At 41.8% G+C, this 19,342-nt stretch overlaps 1 protein-coding gene across 5 annotated transcripts in view; it reads right to left on the reverse strand.

The window, feature by feature from the left end:
- The window catches only part of SPATA13 (spermatogenesis associated 13), a 72,781-nt gene that overhangs the window by 15,940 nt on the left and 37,499 nt on the right, over positions 1-19,342 (reverse strand). For 3 of the 5 annotated variants that reach the window (XM_063394686.1, XM_063394687.1, XM_063394685.1), the window contains exons 3-7: positions 14,062-14,424; positions 10,755-10,899; positions 2,096-2,232; positions 1,340-1,519; positions 117-302 (exon numbers count right to left, since the gene is read on the reverse strand). In XM_063394686.1, coding sequence (XP_063250756.1) covers positions 117-302; positions 1,340-1,519; positions 2,096-2,232; positions 10,755-10,899; positions 14,062-14,424 — 1,011 coding nt within the window. Of the gene's footprint in view, positions 1-116; positions 303-1,339; positions 1,520-2,095; positions 2,233-4,534; positions 4,846-10,754; positions 10,900-14,061; positions 14,425-16,388; positions 16,555-19,342 lie in introns of those variants that run through there. The other 2 variants (XM_063394689.1, XM_063394690.1) reach the window with 2 other exon arrangements.

A 19,342-nucleotide genomic window follows, 5' to 3' on the forward strand; every position in this document is an offset into this window, starting at 1 on the left:
AGCATCAGAATCACAATTGGGAGTATTTTATATGAGAAAGTACTGTGGTTCTCAACTTATGTGGAATGATTTGCTCTCCTTAGGTCAGCAGAATTTCCTCAGGTTAAAGCATGTACCTCACAGATGTCCTTGAGATGCTTGATATAGACTCGTTCTGTTTTCATAATTTCCTGTATAACGTTGGTTCTCATCTGATCCCTGTTTTCAGCTATTTTCTGGCGATGCTTGCTAGTATCTGAATCTTGTTCTTCATCCTGGATATTACTACAATTTTCTGGCACTTCTTCCTGATTAACTCGCAGCTGCAGCCAGAACAAACAAAGCAATTAGAGTGAAGCAGTAAGTTTTACAAAATATGATAAAACAGTTACAGACTTCTTATACCTAAGAGAAGAGTGGATATAGACATGTTCTTATTATTATCTTACAGAGGGGGCTTCACAAAAGGTTTTATCTCACTGCATATTCAGATAAAGTGTTGAGATTTCTGTCTGGTTAAATACATGCCCTTCTACTCACAGTATTTGAGAGAGACCATGTTGTACTGTCCATGTACTTTTCAGAGTTAAGCTTATTTCTGACCCTTACAAACAGTTAATGTGTTTGGCCAAGTTAGCATAGGGGTAAAAATTATGAAAGTAGACACTAAGCACCTTTTAAATAGTTTCCCTGTGCCCCATCTGTATGATGTAGATAGCAGCACCTCCTTTTTTGACTTCTGTCTGATTGTCCATGTTGTCTAGAGATGTAGGAAGGGGAAAGGGAGGAACCACCTGCTGCACTTCATATATGTAATAGTCCAGCAGTGTAGCCCAAGTTTCACTACAGGTTCTCAAAAGGTAGTTCTAATAATTTTCTAAAACATATTTCAATTTTGACCATCTGAGAGTTTTACTGTCATTAATATGGGTGAGTTCTGTCTGCAGAGTTCAGACTGTGAACCAAATTTCTACACAATGTCATTGATAATAAATTAAGCCCTATTTTACCAAGAAATCCCTGCAGCATAGCTCTCTCCCTTACGAGAATTGTTGTGTCCTCTCTGTATATACTGATGAATTTCTGGTTGAGCTTTCTGCTCTTGTAATCTCTGTTTGAGAAATTCCTTTGGTTACAAAGCGACCAAACGAAGAAGACAAAGTAGAAGTTGTCAGAGGAGGTAAGTGATCTTAGGGTGTGACTCTCTACTGCTTTTTTCCTTGTGAACTCCTTATGGGTTACACCACAGATCAGCTACAAACATGCTGAAGATCAGGTATGAAATGTAATGCCACAACAACTGCTGCATTCTGCTAGGAAACTTGCAAGGGTGCAAAAGCAAGAAGCAAGAGTTACTCACCCTGACAAAGCTAGCTGGAAACCAGGCTTCCTTGTCCTCATTTCTTCCCCACCACCAGTCTTTGTTGGAAGCTTCTAGAACTCTAATGACATCTCCAGCTTTGAAGCCCAGCTCTTGATCATCCATAGTGACGTGGTCCCAGAGAGCCTCTGCATAGACGACGGTGCCATCGCTTATCAGCTAAGATAGGAAGAAAATGAGATTGTGAAGGACAGAAGATAAACTATGAAGTGCTTATAAACTACAAAGAGATCAAAGATCAACATAGCTCACTCACTCACCCACTCACTACTATTACTCCTGTTACAGGATAAAACTAAAATTTCAGATTTTCAGAAATCTCTGCATGTACTCATTAGTGAGAACAATTAGAATTCTGCTCCAGAGCAGTTACATAGGGTAACAGTTACAGTGTGTGATGGTTTGAAACCCAGAGGGAAAATTAAACCCACTCAAACTGTCCCCTTTCCCCCACACCCCTGCTATAGTGGAGGAAACAGTAGGAGAGATTATAGAAGGAGTCACAATTTACTGAAAAACAGAAACAACCACAACAGTGCTAGTAAAAGAGTGTACAAAAGAAAGTTTTAGCCACACAAAGGTACTTGCCACTGAACAAACAAAAATGCCTCCCAAAGAAACTAGTTACTGCCATTGAATTTTTTATGACTATGAAATCTCAGACCATGGAAAACAACCTTCTGCATCCCCTATCCCTGTCCCATCATTCCAGCAAGGCACAGCCCCAGACATTACCTCATTAATTGCTAGCTGTTCCCCTCCGGGCTGCAGGTACCTGGGAGCAGCTTGGCAGAGCTCCTCGTAGCTGTAATCTTCCTCACTGCCATTGTCATCCACTAAGGCTGAAGATTCAGTCCCACCATCTGCAGCAACTAAAACAAAAGTCCAACAGCTGTTTGCTTCATCATTTTTATGATTCAAAGAAAGACAACAATGCAAGAGGAATTGCTGAGAAATTGCCTTTGTTGTCACAAATAAAACAATAGCAGGAGTGGAGGGCAGCAGAGCTCTCAGGAAAACCACCTTTCCGTCATTAAATACGTTTTGCTCATCTTTAGAGTATTCTCATTTAGCAGCTGATAAAACTGAGAAACTTTTGTATGCAAAAAAACCCAGAACTACAACAATTCCTTACTTATTTTTTACCAGAGGAAACCTTAAATGACCTGGATCAGAAGGAAGGCCCCAATGCCATTTCCCAGGCATCAGGTGAGAGAGCCCCAGCAGTCAGTGGGGACACTGTCACCCCCAGGCTGGGTGCCCTCACACGGTCACATCCCCTGCAGGGACATAAGGACCAAGCTCTGCATGGGCTGCTGCCACCTCTCCCAGGCACTGGGGAGGCCCTGGCAGCAGCAAGGCTCAAGGGGACAGGAGTCCAGACTGGGCATGGTGGAATAGCCTTATAAAAAACCTGTTCTAATTGTCCCAAATCACCACAATTTCTTCGTTTGACAACTGTACATTTTCTGACCAAAGAGGCAGTTTTGCATAGAAAGAGAGGTCAGGACTAAAATGGGCTTCATCTTATTATGCATCCACATAAACCACGAGAAACAGCGTTACTGTATAACTGTAAAACCCATTTGGGGTACACCACTGGGTGACAGATCAATTTGGTGATCACCTCCGTGCTGGCAGAGGAAGGGAACAGGGGGCTGGTCTCAGGAACAAGTCTGAGGGACTGACTGACACCCACACCACTCAGTGCTGGACCCTGTCCAAGTGGGTTTGCCTTTGAAAGCTGCCTGCAATGTTCAAACCACCCGGGATCAAGAAGTATTCATGACCAGTGGCCCTGTGCTTGAGTGCACTCTCTGGTCCTTGTTAATTTATGCCTAAAGATTTATTATTAGGGAAAGCCCAAGCTGTGAACTAGAGAGTCTGAAGATCATACAATGCTCAAAAACACATTAAAAAGTCAAAAGTCAAATTCAGAATAGGTTGCTAGCACTGAACTTCTTTGCTAAAGGTTAGTGTGTCCCAGGTAAGTTGCCACATAGTCAACAGAGCAGCTCTTACTCCTGAGTGCCTGGGAAGGGACATTTAAGCAGAATTATTGAACCTGCCAATTCCAACAAGCAGCAAGGCTGAGCAGCAGGATCCTGACAGTGCCTCTTCTCTACTCTGCTTCTGACCTGGGCACTGCCTGTCTGCTGCGCTTTGGGCTCTGGATGGGTGACAGTCACAAAGAGACAACTCCTGGCTTTACTCCATGCACTTACTACCACCAGGCACTCTGCTGCCATCTGCTATTTACCTTATAGGGAAAAATATTGCAACCCCCTCCTCAGGGCACACATACCAGCATCTTTGCTCATGTGAGCACTAATTTGCCAGAGAGATCAAAGCAGATCACCACATAGATTCACTAAAAAACCTGCAAGATTTTTCTTTCCATTAAAACCAGAAAAATATAGCATAGTCTTGATACAACTTAACATGGCTATTTGGCCATTCTGTTCTACTCCCTAGCATTTTAAATATAGATTCACATTAACAGTATAATCTGCCTAAGCAGGAAGGCTGCAGAACCCCTATTTAAAAAAAAAAATCAAGATTTTTTTTTCCTACAGACACATTAATCTGAGCACTGATAAACTAAAATACATCTTGAGAAACTTACTGAAAATGCTTTATTAAAAAGATCTGCAAATAAATATTCCATTAAATCAATTTTTATCTTATAAAGCAACACCCAAAAAAATTAATTCCAGTGATCCTTCATACACTTCCACTGTACTATCTGTACTGCCTGTGGGGTTGTTCCAGTAATAATGGCCTCAAAATAACCTAATTCTCAAGATGAAAATAACTACAATTTTGGGACAGAAAGCTGTTTATTAACTCTGTACCAAATCAACAAGCTTACACGGACTTTGTATAATCAAGTGAAATCTTGCATTCTGCATCTTTTCCTCTACTGTATACAGACAGAAATACCAGAGGGAGGGGTGTGCTTTCCAGGTTGCACAAATGGGATGCAAAAAAACTTAAAAGACAGCCTGGGATTGATGCAGATCTCCTAGCAGCTTTTCACCAACACTGCAGGTTCCCACGGATGACACAGAGTACGTGTCACCAGAGTCAGGCCCCCTGACTGCCACTATTTACCAGTTCAATCAAGAAACACCATGCAAAACGCAAGAGCGAGCATGTTCTACTCACACATACCCATCTGAAGGCTCTCCAGACTCCAAAAATGTGCCATTGCCCCCCTGGCTACCATGCTGCCGTCAGACCTCTACCAGGTGATGATGCTCAGTCCTGCAGGGCTGGTGGAGGATCACAAGAGGCTCTAAGGTACCCACAGCTCGGAAGAGGCTGTCGGCTGCCTTCAGCTCCCGGCGGTGCTTCCGAGGCCGAGCCCAGCTGGGAACTGCCAGCGGCGCACTCAGCCGCTCAGCCTGGCTGCTCCCGGCTCTCTGACATCATGGGGTGCCCTTAGGGAGGAAGTTCCAGAAAAGAAACAAAAACCTGGCTGCCTGGCCCCGGCCGCGCTGCGCCTGCAGCCGCTCAGACCGCTCCCACAGAGCCTGAACACCGCACACACAGCGAGCCAGGGAGTGCATTTGTTTTTCATTAAAGCAGCTAAATGCGATTTCAATCTATATTCAAATGACTGCAATCCAGAGGGAGAGACAATCTGGATGGGAGTTGGGAGTTCCTTGTATTACAACACTGTTCAGAGTATCAGTCTATCTTTGTCATACTATACCAGTTAAAATTCCAGTAGAAGTAAACAACTAAAGTATTTTTTGCACAATTTCTCTTGCTTCACAGGCAAATGCTGTACCATTTTTTAGGGCACAAGCAGCACAAGTGTTAAGGCTGCAGCAGACTGCTCCCAAGAAAACAGGGGAGGAGGGAGACATTTTCTCACTGAAACTACAAACTTAATTCAGCTGCTCTATAAAATAGGGTATGAAGCAGGAAAGCACTCAAAGCATCCATCTTTCTCTAGGTCTGACCCAGCCAGAACATAACCTCATTTATTCACCGTGGGCCAGCATTCACCCTTGCATCTGTGTCCTCCCGCAGTCCATGCATTGGAAGCAAAGGCAGGAGCTGCTCCCATCAGGAGAGTGCAAATCATGCTGCAACCTGTGTCTGTACACAGTGCTGCACCTACAGCTTGGAAAGACCCAAAAACTTACTGGCGGCTTCTTTACCTGAAAACTGTTGCTCAGCTGAGCCTGTCCTGTAACTGGGGACTGCCTCCTCCAGGGATATGTTCACAAAACCCTGGAGGCGTTTCTGCACACAGCAACTTCTCAACACCCACTAAAATCACATGGTTTTCCCCAGTGCTGCCTCAGGCAGAGGCCAAACATTGCCCTGCAATATTAATGCTGTCTTCCTGCAAAAATCTTATTTGTGCTGCGCTGCACAGGAGATTGACAGAATTCATCTTCTGAATCTCTCCAATTTCCCTATTATTTCTTGCTGCAAGGACTCTAGTTGGATAGCACAAAAAACCCAAGCTCCTACATAAGATCTTCACACACAACATTCTTCTTGGCATAAACCATTAAAAAAAAGCACGCTGGCAAACAGAAGTGATACTGATGACACTGAAGCGCTGATGATCCTGGGACTTGCAAGTGAAAATTTCACACTTTTAATCACCCAGAGCACAAGCTCTTTGCCATGTCAAACCCCTGCCCATCAGGGAAAGACAGTTCAGTTGCCAAAGGAAAGCCAGATCAAACCCCATACAGCTCTTCTACAAGACACTTTAAAAACAACCTCTGAAATACAACCTGAAACTCTTTTGGTCTGATTTTTGGAGAAAGGAACAGATTGTGCTTTTGCCCAATGACTAGCCTAATGCCTCCACGGGATGCTGCTCGGATGGAGGGGGATCTGCTCTCCCTCCTTTGAATGCACATCTGGCAAACTGAACCACCACAGAAGTACTCATTTGGGGTGAGGTGGTGGTGGCTTCATTTCCTTGTAGATCAGCCAGGGACAGAAGGAGGCACAGGCTGTCCTTTGTAGTGGCAGTCCACAGTGACCTTGTCCAAATGCATGCTGAGCTGGCTTAGCCACTGTGCAGGGCACTCTGAAAAGGCTGTGGGTAGCACTTACTAAAATACTAAATGCTAGTTTATCCACCTCAAGAAAATTCAGTTTTAGAAACACTCTGGTATCACAGAACCCTCCATCCTGGGGCTGACCACAGTTCACCCCCAACCACTTCTCTGACAGCAGCCAGTAGCAGATGCCCAGCGAGGAACATAAAAATAGATGAGGCATATGATTACATTTTTCTAAAGTACTTTTTAAAATTCCAGTTATCTGCAGATAAGTCAGACCCCTCCTGGGGCAGAAATTATATCTTTGTGTTTAATGAACTGGATTCTTCAAACCACTTTCTGAAATTTTTAAACTGTTGGGATGTGAAATATAATGTGTAGCAATTAGTTTTATAGTTTAATTTTACAGACTGTGAAAATTGTCTTTTATTTTGAGCTTGCTCTCTGGTGATTTCATTTGGTGCCCTTCAGTTCTGAAATTATTGAAAACAATAACTATTATCTGTTCATTCCTCCTATGTCAAACAGACTTTTATTCTCCTATTGTCCTTTTTTCCATGTTGCAGAGCCCAAGCCACATTAATCACTTCTCCCAGAGACACACACAGAGTCGATTTTCTTGCCCTTCTGCTTTTCTCTGTATTATCCCCTGTAAAAAATGCTTTTTGGGATGGAAAGGAACAGGGAGATGGCCCCCACACACACCAGTGGCACAATCGGGCCTTCTGTTTTGTTCTCTGTTCATTTCCTACAAACTCCTGCCCTTTTATTTACTGTTTTGACTGTTACTATGCACTGCACTGACTCTGTAAATGTCTGTTAAGACTGCAAGACTTCTTCCTGAATGGCAATATCCAGTTCAAAGTCCATCCTTCTGCAAGCACATCAGGCTCTTTTCCTGCTCCATGAGCATTACACTGCTTTACCAACACCTGATGCCAGTGCAGTGCCTCATGTCTCACTTTTACTACTGTGAATAATTCAGCACACCAGCAAGAATTACAATTTCATTTTATACCTCCCTTCCCACATCATTCATGTAGACATTGAACATCTGATTCCACTCTTTAAGAAAACCAACCACTCTCCCAAGACATTCCCAAGCTGTGTTCCACACAGGCCAAATTCTAGTCCCATGCAAAAATATGCAAAAAGAGATGGGTTAATTTTTAAGACGTTTATAAAAATTGCTCTGCAATGACAAATAGGCAACCTGTTTAACATAATTTACAACTTGTAACCCTTCAAAGTGCAAGAGCAGCAATGTAAGTCTCGAGTAGTTTCCCCTGGGTTGTCTGATTCTTACTCAGTTTCCTACAGATGATAATCCACTGTCTTGTAACATCTGTTTTTCTAAAAATTTACAGCTCCACTTTTATCTGCCATTGCTATAAGAAGAAAGCACGTAACATAGTAGGCTTCAGCAAGTAACTAAAATAAGATATCATGGGTTTTCAGTACTCGTGTTTAGAATTACTTTCTATAATAAAGGGCTTTTGTACTATCAAATTTCACTGTGCATGAGAAAACAAAAACCTCTCACATGTTCAAAGACAAGGAAGTGCCTTGTGATTTAAGAGAAAAAAGGAACAAGATCAGAATGTGTGACTCTAGTCACTTTAATATTTTCTTCTGGAGCTACTTAACAGATCTTTGCAACTGCTTTCAAAGTCCATGATGTTCCCCACGTGCCTTCAGAGTTTTGATTCCAGAAACTTTTCCTGCTTCACTTCTATGTTTATTGTAAGGTCTCATGAAAGTCACATCTAACACAATCAAGGCTGCTTTGGCTTCATTGTCCTGAAAAGTGGCAGAAATCTTAGTTTGTGTATCTGTCATCCTGATGCTAACATTTAGGAGACCAGTTATTCAAATCCTAAGTATCTGGAGAGATATTGCTCTCAGGCAGCTGTCTAGGTAACTAATACCATTTCATGTTAAAATTTCATGTGGTTTCCAAACATGAATTGGAAACGATAAGTAAAAATAGAAAAAATAATTCCTACTCTGTGATAATAAAAAAGGTTCTTTGTTTTATAAACTACATTATGGCAGACCTGTTACTCTGTGAGTGGTCCTTCTGGGATCAGGGACTGAGACACCACATAATCTCACAGCATTCGATGTCTGATTTACCTCAGATGCCTGACCTGGATCATTATGTTTACTAAGAAGCATACAGCAGAACACACTCCAGACGTAAGTTTTAAAGTCGTTCCTAATATTTTACTACAATATAAATTAAAAGGAAAATACAAATGGAGTGTATATAACTGCCCTGATTAGAGAGGAGAGGGGGTGGAGCTTGTAGCACTGTTTATTCCATACAAACCACTTAATTGCTGGGGGCGTGGTTTTGGCAGGAGCAGCCAGGCACTGGAAACCAAAGTTTGCCATCTTGCTGGATCTCTCCAGGGAGAAGGTATTGGGATGAGCCAAGTGGAGCCAGCCCCTTTCCGCCACTGTCAGTCCCTTTCCCATTCCTCAGGTTGCGGCTTTAAGACGCGGTGCTGAAGGACAGCGACGATAACTCTGAGATGCCACTCCAAGGGACAGAGAGAGGCAGCGACACAGAGCCAAGCCTAGCTGGGGTACACAGAGCCCAACCTCCAGAAGAGCCCAACTGGAGCAGCACCAGTGCCAAAGGCAGCTGTGTGGAGCAGCATTAGTGCCAGAGGCAGCTGTGCAGAATCGAACCAGCAAAGCAGAGTGGCACAACGTGATGATCAAGCTTCCAAGGGGTTTGCTTGTCCTACTCCTTCATGGTTTTTCCTACTGGGCCAGGGGAGAACATTAAGCAGCAGAAGCTCTCCTTGACATACTGCTTTTGTGTCCCAAATACCATGTGGCCCAGATGCAAGAACAGAATTATATTGACTCTGTGTGGAGACCACTGCAGGTAGTATCTTCTGCAAGTGCTGGGGTTTTTTTCAGATTTGTAAATGCCCTTTTTTGTGGGCACCTGCTTTTAGCACACTTTTTGCTATTAACACTGTTGTTGTCATCATGATTTTAGTAAATTGTTATTTCGTAATTTCTCCTTATTGTCCCTCCATTACTGGAAGGGCAGGGGGAAAAGGAATGGGTTATTTGGAGTTTAGTTCCCTAAACCAGCTGCCTAAACCAGCACAATAATGTATCTCAGGATCACAGAATATTTTGATCTGCAAGGGACCCATTAACTCATCAAGCCCAACCCTTAAGTGAATGGCCCATAAGGGGATCAAACCCACATAGGCATTATCAACACCATGCTCCAACCAACTAAGCTCATCTCAGTGGATAAGGCCCTCTTATTGCCATAGTTAGAAATTCTCAAGTCTGCTTCTTGAAGAGCACCTCCTGAAACAAACTGTCATGTTCTAGTCAAAACAGGAGAATTCAGTTTTAACATGTTCTTACATAAACAAATTTGTAGTTAAAGAATTTGTTTGAATTTGGACATCATTGCAGCTAAAACTTAGCTAAGAACCATAGAAGCCAAGTTACTGACTTGTAAACACACATGTAATTTTAATAAACATTGAAAATACTATCTTTGAAGTTTCCTACTTCAGTCATGGGAAGCCTTGAACCTAGAAGTTCAGGGTGAAGGTTCCCAACAATGCTTTGTTTTCCATTAACAGTGGAAGATACAAAGTGAGAATTTTGCTTTTATTTCCAACTCTTGCCAGTGTCTGAAGGAACACAAATGGTGTTAACCCAGGTGCTTCTGGTCCCACCTGTAAAGAAATGTTCTGCTACTACTAGACTAGTTAATAGACTACTTCTATTAACTCCAGACAGCGCTGCATGCTAAGAGTAAATCATTACAGCAAAATTACACAGGACACATCAGTGTGACTGTTAAAGCACAATGCTTCCAAAAAGGCAATTTTTACCAAGAACCTGTCTCCTCGTTTACCAGAGTTCTGGTTGGGCTACACTCACCAGCAAGCCACCTAATTATTTAAGACTTATCTAAGTAAAGCTGAATGAATGGCAAACAGAAAATTAAAAATACACATGTGATGTGGCTAGGGTTCAGGTACAAACTCAAGCATACTAGAACATATTTCCTTCACGATCTATTGACTTCAGGCAAGTATATGAATAAAAGAGTGGACTATACAGGCATGTAAGTGGTACAGAAAAACAAACCATTGCAATGTCAAAGAGTAGACATGAAAAAAAAAAGTTTTACATAAGAGCAGCATCTACTAGTAAGAAATTCACAAAACAAAGCAACTTAGCTGGGTATTACTTTGTCACTTTGAGTTGGTTTGCACTCTTTTGGCCGTCATAATATAGTCTACTTCTTGCTTAGGCTGGGGTGTGTCTTTCTGATCTACAAAGTCAAAAAAAACTCATCTTACCATTAGATGTTCTCATCTGCCGCCTCCGTCCCACCCGGTCCAGGCCGATGGGGGTACTTTGTGAGAAGGTGAGCGGCCGGAACCTGGCTGAAACAGCCTTGTACGGGGGCACCTTGTGTGCTGGAACAGGTGGCCGTGCCACAGGCTACCGAGGAAACAGGAAAATCCAGTATTAGTACAGCTACTGGCAAGTCCAACTGAGCAACGCTCAGGTATGAAGTAAGGTTTCTCCAGATAGTCCAGGTAATTACATGGGCAGTAAAATCCCCTATGCTGAAGTCACATTGCTTAAATACTGCATACCATGTCCACCAGCATCACAGAACAAGTTCTGTTACATTACAGTTCTTTGCTACATTAAAAACTCCTTAGCCTTCTGTTGTGGTCAGACGTGCTCTGTAATTTTCATCTTGTAATACCCTTTTTTGAAGACAATCAGAAGGCGGGAGCACCTCTCTTATGAAGACTGTGCTGAGAGAGCTGGGTTTTTTCAGCCTGGAGAAGAGAAGGCTCCAGGGAGACCTCACTATGACCCTTCACTACCCAAGGGGGCCTGCAAGAAAGTTGGAGAGGGACTTTTTACAATGGGATGTATGTAGTGATGGGACAAGGGGGAATAGCTTTCAGCTGAAGGAAGGTCAATTTAGATTCATGAAAACGGTAAAACACCGGAACAGGTTTTCTGCAGAGGTGGTGGATTTCTGCTTTCATCACTTAAATGTATTGCTTGTCAGTAAAATAAACAAGACAATAATAATTGTCTAAATGATCCTCCATTTTGAGTTCCCAGGAGTCTCGTAAGAAATAGGTAATACTAAGTTTATTGCAACTTTATCTCAAAGCCATTTTCTTTGGATAAATCATTCATTTGTTAAATTATGATTGGAAAACCTACCCATTTTATTTGCAAATTGAGTCTGATTTTATGTTGTCCCTGAACAACTCCATATTAGCCACGCTGAATGATCTTGCATAAGCATTCAACATTAAACAGCCAGGCTTCAGCACATAAACTTCAGAGAAACTAGTCTTTAGATCTTCTCTTATTGTTCAGTTGTTACTGTTCTTCTATCAAGTAATCTGAAACATCAGGGATGGTTTTTTAATGAACTATCTCCTGACACTCTGTTACGAAACCCATGACAGTATTGTTTGAAAATGTTTTCTCACACCTAAGCTGTCAGACCAAAACAAAATACAGTGGAGAAGGAATTAGCTTTGCACTTTTCAAATATTCCCATGGTTTTTCAAAGCTTTAAAGAAAAAAAATCACCTGTGTGAAGAGCAGTCTTTGACAGCCCTACATAAAATACTTCTAGTGCATATATGCCTGCTTGATGAGTTCTTTTTCACATTCCAGCTAAAAGTTTAGTTTTATTATGACTGACAAAAACCTCAATGTGTACAGAATATGATTCATCTACAACCTCATCTTTAAACCTCATTTCCTAAGTGCCTTATCAGTATACCAGTTCCTCCACCACAATAAGTCTGATTTGTCATATCAAGTAGCTAATAGAAGTGATGGCAATTACCATGTGCAAATCACTGGCTGAGTAAGCAAAAAAGCAAAAAATTTATTTCTGGGCAACTAAAATTTTCTTTTAAGGCTTCAGTCCAAATCCTTTCCCTGGACAGACACGGATGTGCTTTTACTCAGTGGCAGTCCTGGGAAGGCCATAAGTTGTTTGAATAATGTGGCCTTGTTAGGAATGCTCCATAGTTTTGGTCTTGACCACAGTGATCCTGCAATGTGCTAATTCAACTTCAGCCAAGCTCTCATGGCAGCACTGGAGCATGGAAAGAGTCAACCGAAATAGCTGCCTTGATGCATGTTCCTTCACTATTAAACTGATGCAAACAAGGTTTGAAAAGAGATCAATTTGGTTTCAACACTAAATGAAGGGCGTGTAGAGTGTTTAATCCCTTTCACAGTACAGCAAGTTGCCAGTACTTGAAATCCATCTATTATTCTTAAGTAAGATGGCCTAGAATTTGTAACAATATTTTTCCTCTTATTTTTTACCTTCCAAGTTATGAAACAGAATTAAAGTATCTTAATTACACGTCGTTTGAAACAAAGGCCTTTGCCTGGGTAGAAGGTTCATTGGCTTCAGATGGGGTTTTGCACCAAGATGCATTTTTTCATCAGGGATTTATAAAGAAAAAATATGTAATACACAATAACCGTGTTCATATTACAAAATATTTTCCACAGGAAACTGAGAATCCTGCCACAGTTTCAGCACTTTACCATCACTAAACTTCCCACTGGGAGATGAAGTGGCTTGAGAAAGACTAACAGGACTCAAATTTTATTAATAACCACCAGAATTCAATTTTTTGAGGATGCAAATACTAATTCTTTTTTCTGTTGCTCTATCAGGTTGACAATTGCTTTAGGTAGATGTCCCCCAGCTTTCCTGGAAAGCGGAAAATACCTGATGAGTGCAGTCTTACAAAAGCCTGCAAGCCAGAAGCTCTGCAAGCAAGTGCAAGATGTGGCCACAACCACCAACACAACAGTAAGTTCCTCTACACATTGTACTTGCTCAGCACTGCCTCCAGGGAGAAAGAAGCAATTTTTACCTTTCAGTTTTTAATTTCTCACTCTTTTACTTAAGCCAACAGAGATGGCAAATATAGGTGCTACTCAAGAACACACTGCTTGCTTATAGGTTTCCTACCTTTGTTTCATCTAATCAATTTAGTAGTACAGTGGCAGGCATTGTATTCATACTGTCAGTTTTCTTAAATCCCTAATTTCATTAATTTCTCAATTTATTACCAATTTTCCCAAGCACTGTCTTTATCAGTTTTAAGTATCTTTGCTATGCCAAACCCAGGATTTTGAACACTACTTTTAATGCCACAGTTTTTGAACAGGCCTGCTTTTGGGTAATTTGAAATGATCAATAAATAATGTGCTATCATTGTGTTTGATTGTACTACTCTATTCCTCAGGTCCAACACCCTATAAGGAGACTAAACACACATCTGCCTTACACACAAATAAGCCCTTATAGATCAATATGAGACATAATGACCATGCCAAGAAAGAAATCAGATTAATTTACAATACAGAAAAGATTATCCCAAGGTCAGTATCAGGTTTGTTCCATGCTGTATTTTTAGCAAGAAGACAAAGTAATTAGTGACCAGGAAAGCAGTATTCTAAGTACACGATGTCAGCTTGACAAAAGGGAAGGAAGAGAAGGAAGCATCCATTCTATTTTCTAGGCTGAAGACAGAGACAAGGAAGTGAAAGGGTCTTTTGGAGTTTGCAGAGTACATCTGTTTATCTTACTTGTGTCAGCAGATTTTCTCTCTCTTCTACTTGATCGTCTCCATAGAAATTGACCCCACCTATTACAGAGATGGGTCTTCTTTTTCGCCCTCTGTGGTAGCCTACAGTATTGCTTTGGATCACAGACCCAACAGATGCCAGTCCTGGCTGATTTTCTCCATCTGTGTAGTCTGTCTTCTGAGACTCCACTGCAACTGCATCTTCCGGTATAGAGAAACTTCGGATCAACATTTGGCCATAGTCTGAGAGAGGTCTGGGACGGGATCTTTTTCCAGAGCCCCATTTCCTGGGTGTGACCTTTTGTGAGTCTGCCTTTTCTTCATCCTGGGATGTGGACCTCTTCCAGTGGTCATCAGAAACAACCTTTTTAAACGTGAACAAGTCAAATAAGCCACAGAATTTTCTGACAGTTAATCATTTGTCAGTTTGTCATATGGCAGATCAACTTAACATGTCTAAAACAGAAGAAGTTATCATAAATAAAACAAATGCAATTGACAGTTCAGGAAGAGATAACTTTGCAAAGCAGAGACATGATGCTTGTGATGAGTAATGTAAACACCCAACAATCAGTACCTCTTTGGCAAACAAGACTAAAAACCTATTACCTCAGCAGTACACATAGGTCCTATCTCAAACACTGAATTCATGGAATAGTATCTTGGAAAGATAGCTCTGTGCTCACAGGACTTGTTTCTATGCACAAGTTGGACAATACAGGCAACACCAGTAAAAATAACTCAGCTGTGTTTTTGGACTTTTTACCAAGGCTTGCAGCAACAGGACAAGGGGCAACAATTTCAAACTGCAAGAAGGAGGGTTTAGATTACATATTATGAAGACACTCTTGACCATGAGGGTGGTGAGGCACAAGAACAAGCTGCCCAGCTGTGGATGCTTCAGCCCTGGTACTGTTCAAGGCCAGGTTGGATGGGGCTCTGGGCAACCTGGTCTAGTGAAAGGTGCCCCTGCCCATGGCTGGTGGGTTGGAACTGGAGATCTTTAAGGTCCATTCCAAGGCAACCCATTCTATGATATTTCTCTGTTTCACCTCTGTTCAGTGATGAAAGCAAACAGCAAGGCTGCAGTTTGACCGCTTGCAGATCCACGTAACTGTAAGCTGATACCAGACTAGGCAGTCACACTCCCTCCTACCACTCACTCCTACAATCCCACTTGGGCAGATCTAGAGATTCTACAGCCACAAGTGAATTAAGTGAGCAAGCTCGTCCAGTTTGGAAAGGAGAAGCGCACTTCCCATATGCTCTGGGAGGTTAAAGTTATACAGATTATATCAGAGATGTATTACTGCACAAACACATGAAAAAATGATGGGTTTAGATAGCAAGATTGGAAAATGAGCATGTTGTTCCTATTTAACAGCACATCTGGCTGTGAGGTTAATGCCTTCAAGTATCACAAGTGCAGTGCTATTACAAGTTTGGAAATAAAACAACCTCAGCTGAAATACTTGGTAGAGGGAACATTTTTAAGCATTTCAATGCATTTGAAGTAACACTGTTGTAATTTTTTCTAGCAAAACCCTTGCAATTTTTCAGAAAAAAATCTGCACACAAAAATTTATGTTCTCTTTTCCTTCAAAATTCTGATTTATTGGTGTTTCGTGGCTTTTCCCAGCTCCTTTATAAAAATAGAAAAGAAACAGAGAAAGCTAGTAAGTATTCCAGAAAAAGATTTCATTTTGTCTCTCTCTAACTATATTTTGTTCATCTGTTCCAGACCAGATGAAGGCATTCCAGATATTGCATAGCCAAAGCAAACATGCAGCCCAGAAGCAGCCTTTTACAGTTATGTCTGTGACAGGGGATTTATTTTCCGTCACCTTCTTGACTACCTGCCATTTTCAGCTAGGCCACTACAAATGCAATGAGTCTTTTTTCAGCCACACGATACAGTGGGCAGATGTTGCTTTTTGTTTGAAAAACTGCTTAAGATTAATTCCATGGTATGAAAGCACTTCAGCTAGTAAGCAGAGTTACTAAACAGTCAATATTTTAACATTATTGCTATTATGAAAAAAAAAAAAATCACACTTTGTTCTAGATTCAATTATTTTACTTACAGCATGAAATTCACTCTAAACAGAGTACTTAAAAAAAATCGGTTTGTATGGCATGACAGCTGTCACTCAAGAAAGAACTTCGGGTTCTCTATAGATTTGTGTTCAGGACCAGTTTTAACACTGCATTTAATTAAGCAGAGTCACTGCCCGGCTGGTGCATTAACACAGCTTCAGCAAAGCTGTCCCTTTAGCACAGCCCCTCCAAGACCGAGCAGCAAAGCCACAAGTTAAATAACATTCTTACCTCAGAATCAGACAAAGGTAAAGGGTCTCCACATATGCAGTGACTGAGAAAGGAGCTCATGAGAGTCATTTTATGTCTTTGTTTCGCAAAGTCTTGTCCGTAAGAGCTACAAATGTGAGCACACTCTCTGCATAACCAGTCAGGCAAAGTTCATACCATGATCCTGTACTTTTAGACTGAGGGAAGGACACGTCACATGTCATCTCATAATCTGCTGCTTACACCCTTATCTTGAGCAATAACATTTGCAGAGGACTGCTTTCGTTCTGCAGGACTCCACCTCCAGTAGTGATCCAAATGACAGCCAGATTAATCTCTGCTGTACAACAAACAATGCTGAAGGATGTGTGCTTTTAGTCTTAGATCTATAAACTGCACTGAATAATACCAAACGAGAAAACATAATCCTGACACTGCAAAAACCAGGGGAAACCAGACTGATAATCTCACATCCCTCTAAACGGCCTGCTCAAGCAGGACCTGATCAAGTGACCACTCACTAGCAGGAGTAAAAATATCCAGTACTGGAGTCTATGAGTACAACTCACAGGCTCCAGTCTGCTCCAGTGACTGCAGTCACTTGAGCATAAGTGTCATTCTTGGCATCAAGGAAAAAATTATGAAGAAACAATTGTATTCCACCTGTGACTGGCTTTATACTGGTGCACCACTGCTGACCTCAAATTACCTTCTCCTAATGAATCTTTTATAAGTGAAAGCAGGTTGATGTTGTACAATTATTACTGGGAACATCTACAGATGTGTACAGATACACACAGCACTTCAAATAGGATGAAAATCAAAATCTCATGCACTGGCTCATGCATTGCAAGTGCTGGTCAAAATTTTCAAGGCATTTTGAGGTTTCCAAGAAGTTAAGGTCTAAGATTAATCCACACTGGATTTTCTGAAATTCATACCTACTAGTCTAGCAACAGCACAGGATCACCAATACTAGTAATCAAGACTATTAATCTTGCCTTTTAGGCTGTATCCTCAGTTAGGTTTCTTCTGAGACTGCAAACACAAACAGCTCTGCTTGTTTGTGTTGATGCAAACAAATTAATTTTATCTGGATAACTAAATTCTTACAACAGCAAATTAGTTAAGTCATTGTATTTCAACTGCTTTCCTTATTCCTGACAGCAGTGTATCTACAAATACAACCATTTAAAATGAACATTTACTTCAGTCCAGGTTACACTTACATTTGCTATTGCTCCATTCCAATATGTCACTCTTAGCTGCAGATTCCCGCATTTAAATTTCAGTTCTGCAATGGGGCTGTCTGTACATTAACTAGATGATAAAGCTGTCATCATAGCCAGCAGAAATCTAGGAGGAAATTTCATTGCCTGAACATAAGCAGCCAGGGCCATTTCAAATGTACAAAGGAATCTAAGATATCTCCACGTGCCATGCATCATGCAAGTATGACACAGGACCTATGGGAGGCCTGGGCCCTCCAGAATCAGCCCCTAGGGACAAAGGGAAGCCTGTCAGGACATCTCCAGCAGGGCTAGGTCTTATGTTCCAGGAATCAGTTGAGCCCCTAAACAAGAGCATCCGCCAAGCCTACTGAGTGACCAGCCAGGCAGCACTACAGGTAGGAAACAGGTGTCAAGCTGGATTGCAGGTAGATTTAGATGGAGCTAAAACCCAGCTAAAACCCAATGTTCCCCAGGGCTGTGGACAACCCTGCTTGGTCCTCAGCTCCTGCTCCATAAATCCACAGCTTCACTGCAAGGTGTTTTCCAGCTGTGTGCAGCTGTCTTTGATAGCTGCCCCTCACTTCACTTGACAGCTATTTTTAGTTGGGCTCAACTCCAGGTGCCACGTTCAGGTGTTTAATGCTGTGTTCCCCAGGACCCCCTGACCACACCCAAGAGGCCACAATGGGAGCTCTCCCAGGCTGCTCCCAGGTAAACAACTAAACCACAGGGCCTGTGCCCAGCCAGACCAAACCCCTCCCGTGCCTGGGCCCAGACTGATTTCTCAATCAGCTACAGCAACTTCAAGGACTTGATCATGATCTCACTCAGCTCAACCTGGCACTGGTACAACCCTGCTCCATTTCATGGCACATGACTGCTATTGGCATTCTCTGTACCCATTATTAACCAAGGTAAGCAACATCAGCATCAGGTGTTTAATCGCTGAAATCTTAGCTTAGTCTCTAGAGCCCGGTTCTCCAACTATTACTCAGACCACTGTGTACCTTTGATAAATTCAGCACTCAGAACTGATTTCAGGGGAAGTGCTGCTCAAGGAGTGATTTGTATAGTTACTGATAAAGTGTTGCTTATGTGGATGCAACTTTTATCAGTGATATGGCAAAGAAATTGCCAGTACCTGCAATCGCATGGCAGGGCTTTTGCTGGTGCAGTTACACCCAACCATGAATAACCCTGCATCTTCTACACCTGACCCCATTCTCTGCTGCAGAGAAAGCCCAAACTAGAAGTCGTACCCAACAGAACCTGCTGCTGGTCAGCTTCCTGCTGTTGGAACACTTTTGAGGGCTGACACCATGATTGCAAAGGAAAAACAAGCCCTAAGTGATTTTTTTGTCAACGTCTTTAGCCAATAAACTCCCTAATTAAAATCATCACTTTATAAAAGTCTTGATGACTGTGAACATTGCTGAAGCTTCCTGACCACTAATCTGCATTTCAATCCCTACTGTTACTTATTTGAATTTTTAAAATTTTATCTTTATGTTCCAAATGCAATAATGTTCCATAACATGCACATACAGACAAGTGCAAAAGTATAAGGAGACACACCTCTCCTGAAAGGTTTTCCCTACCTGGTAATCTGCTGGGAAGTCACAAGTAGGTCCCTCTGGGATAAAGACCCCCAGCCTTCCTCTCTCCAGGCAAAAGAGCATCCTGACTCCACTTCTGCATCTTTTTTTTGTTTGTTTTTGTTTTTTGTTTTGTTTGTTTTCCTTA

Source organism: Prinia subflava, chromosome 3 (genome assembly GCF_021018805.1).
Source record: "Prinia subflava isolate CZ2003 ecotype Zambia chromosome 3, Cam_Psub_1.2, whole genome shotgun sequence".
Taxonomy (NCBI): Eukaryota; Metazoa; Chordata; class Aves; order Passeriformes; family Cisticolidae; genus Prinia; species Prinia subflava.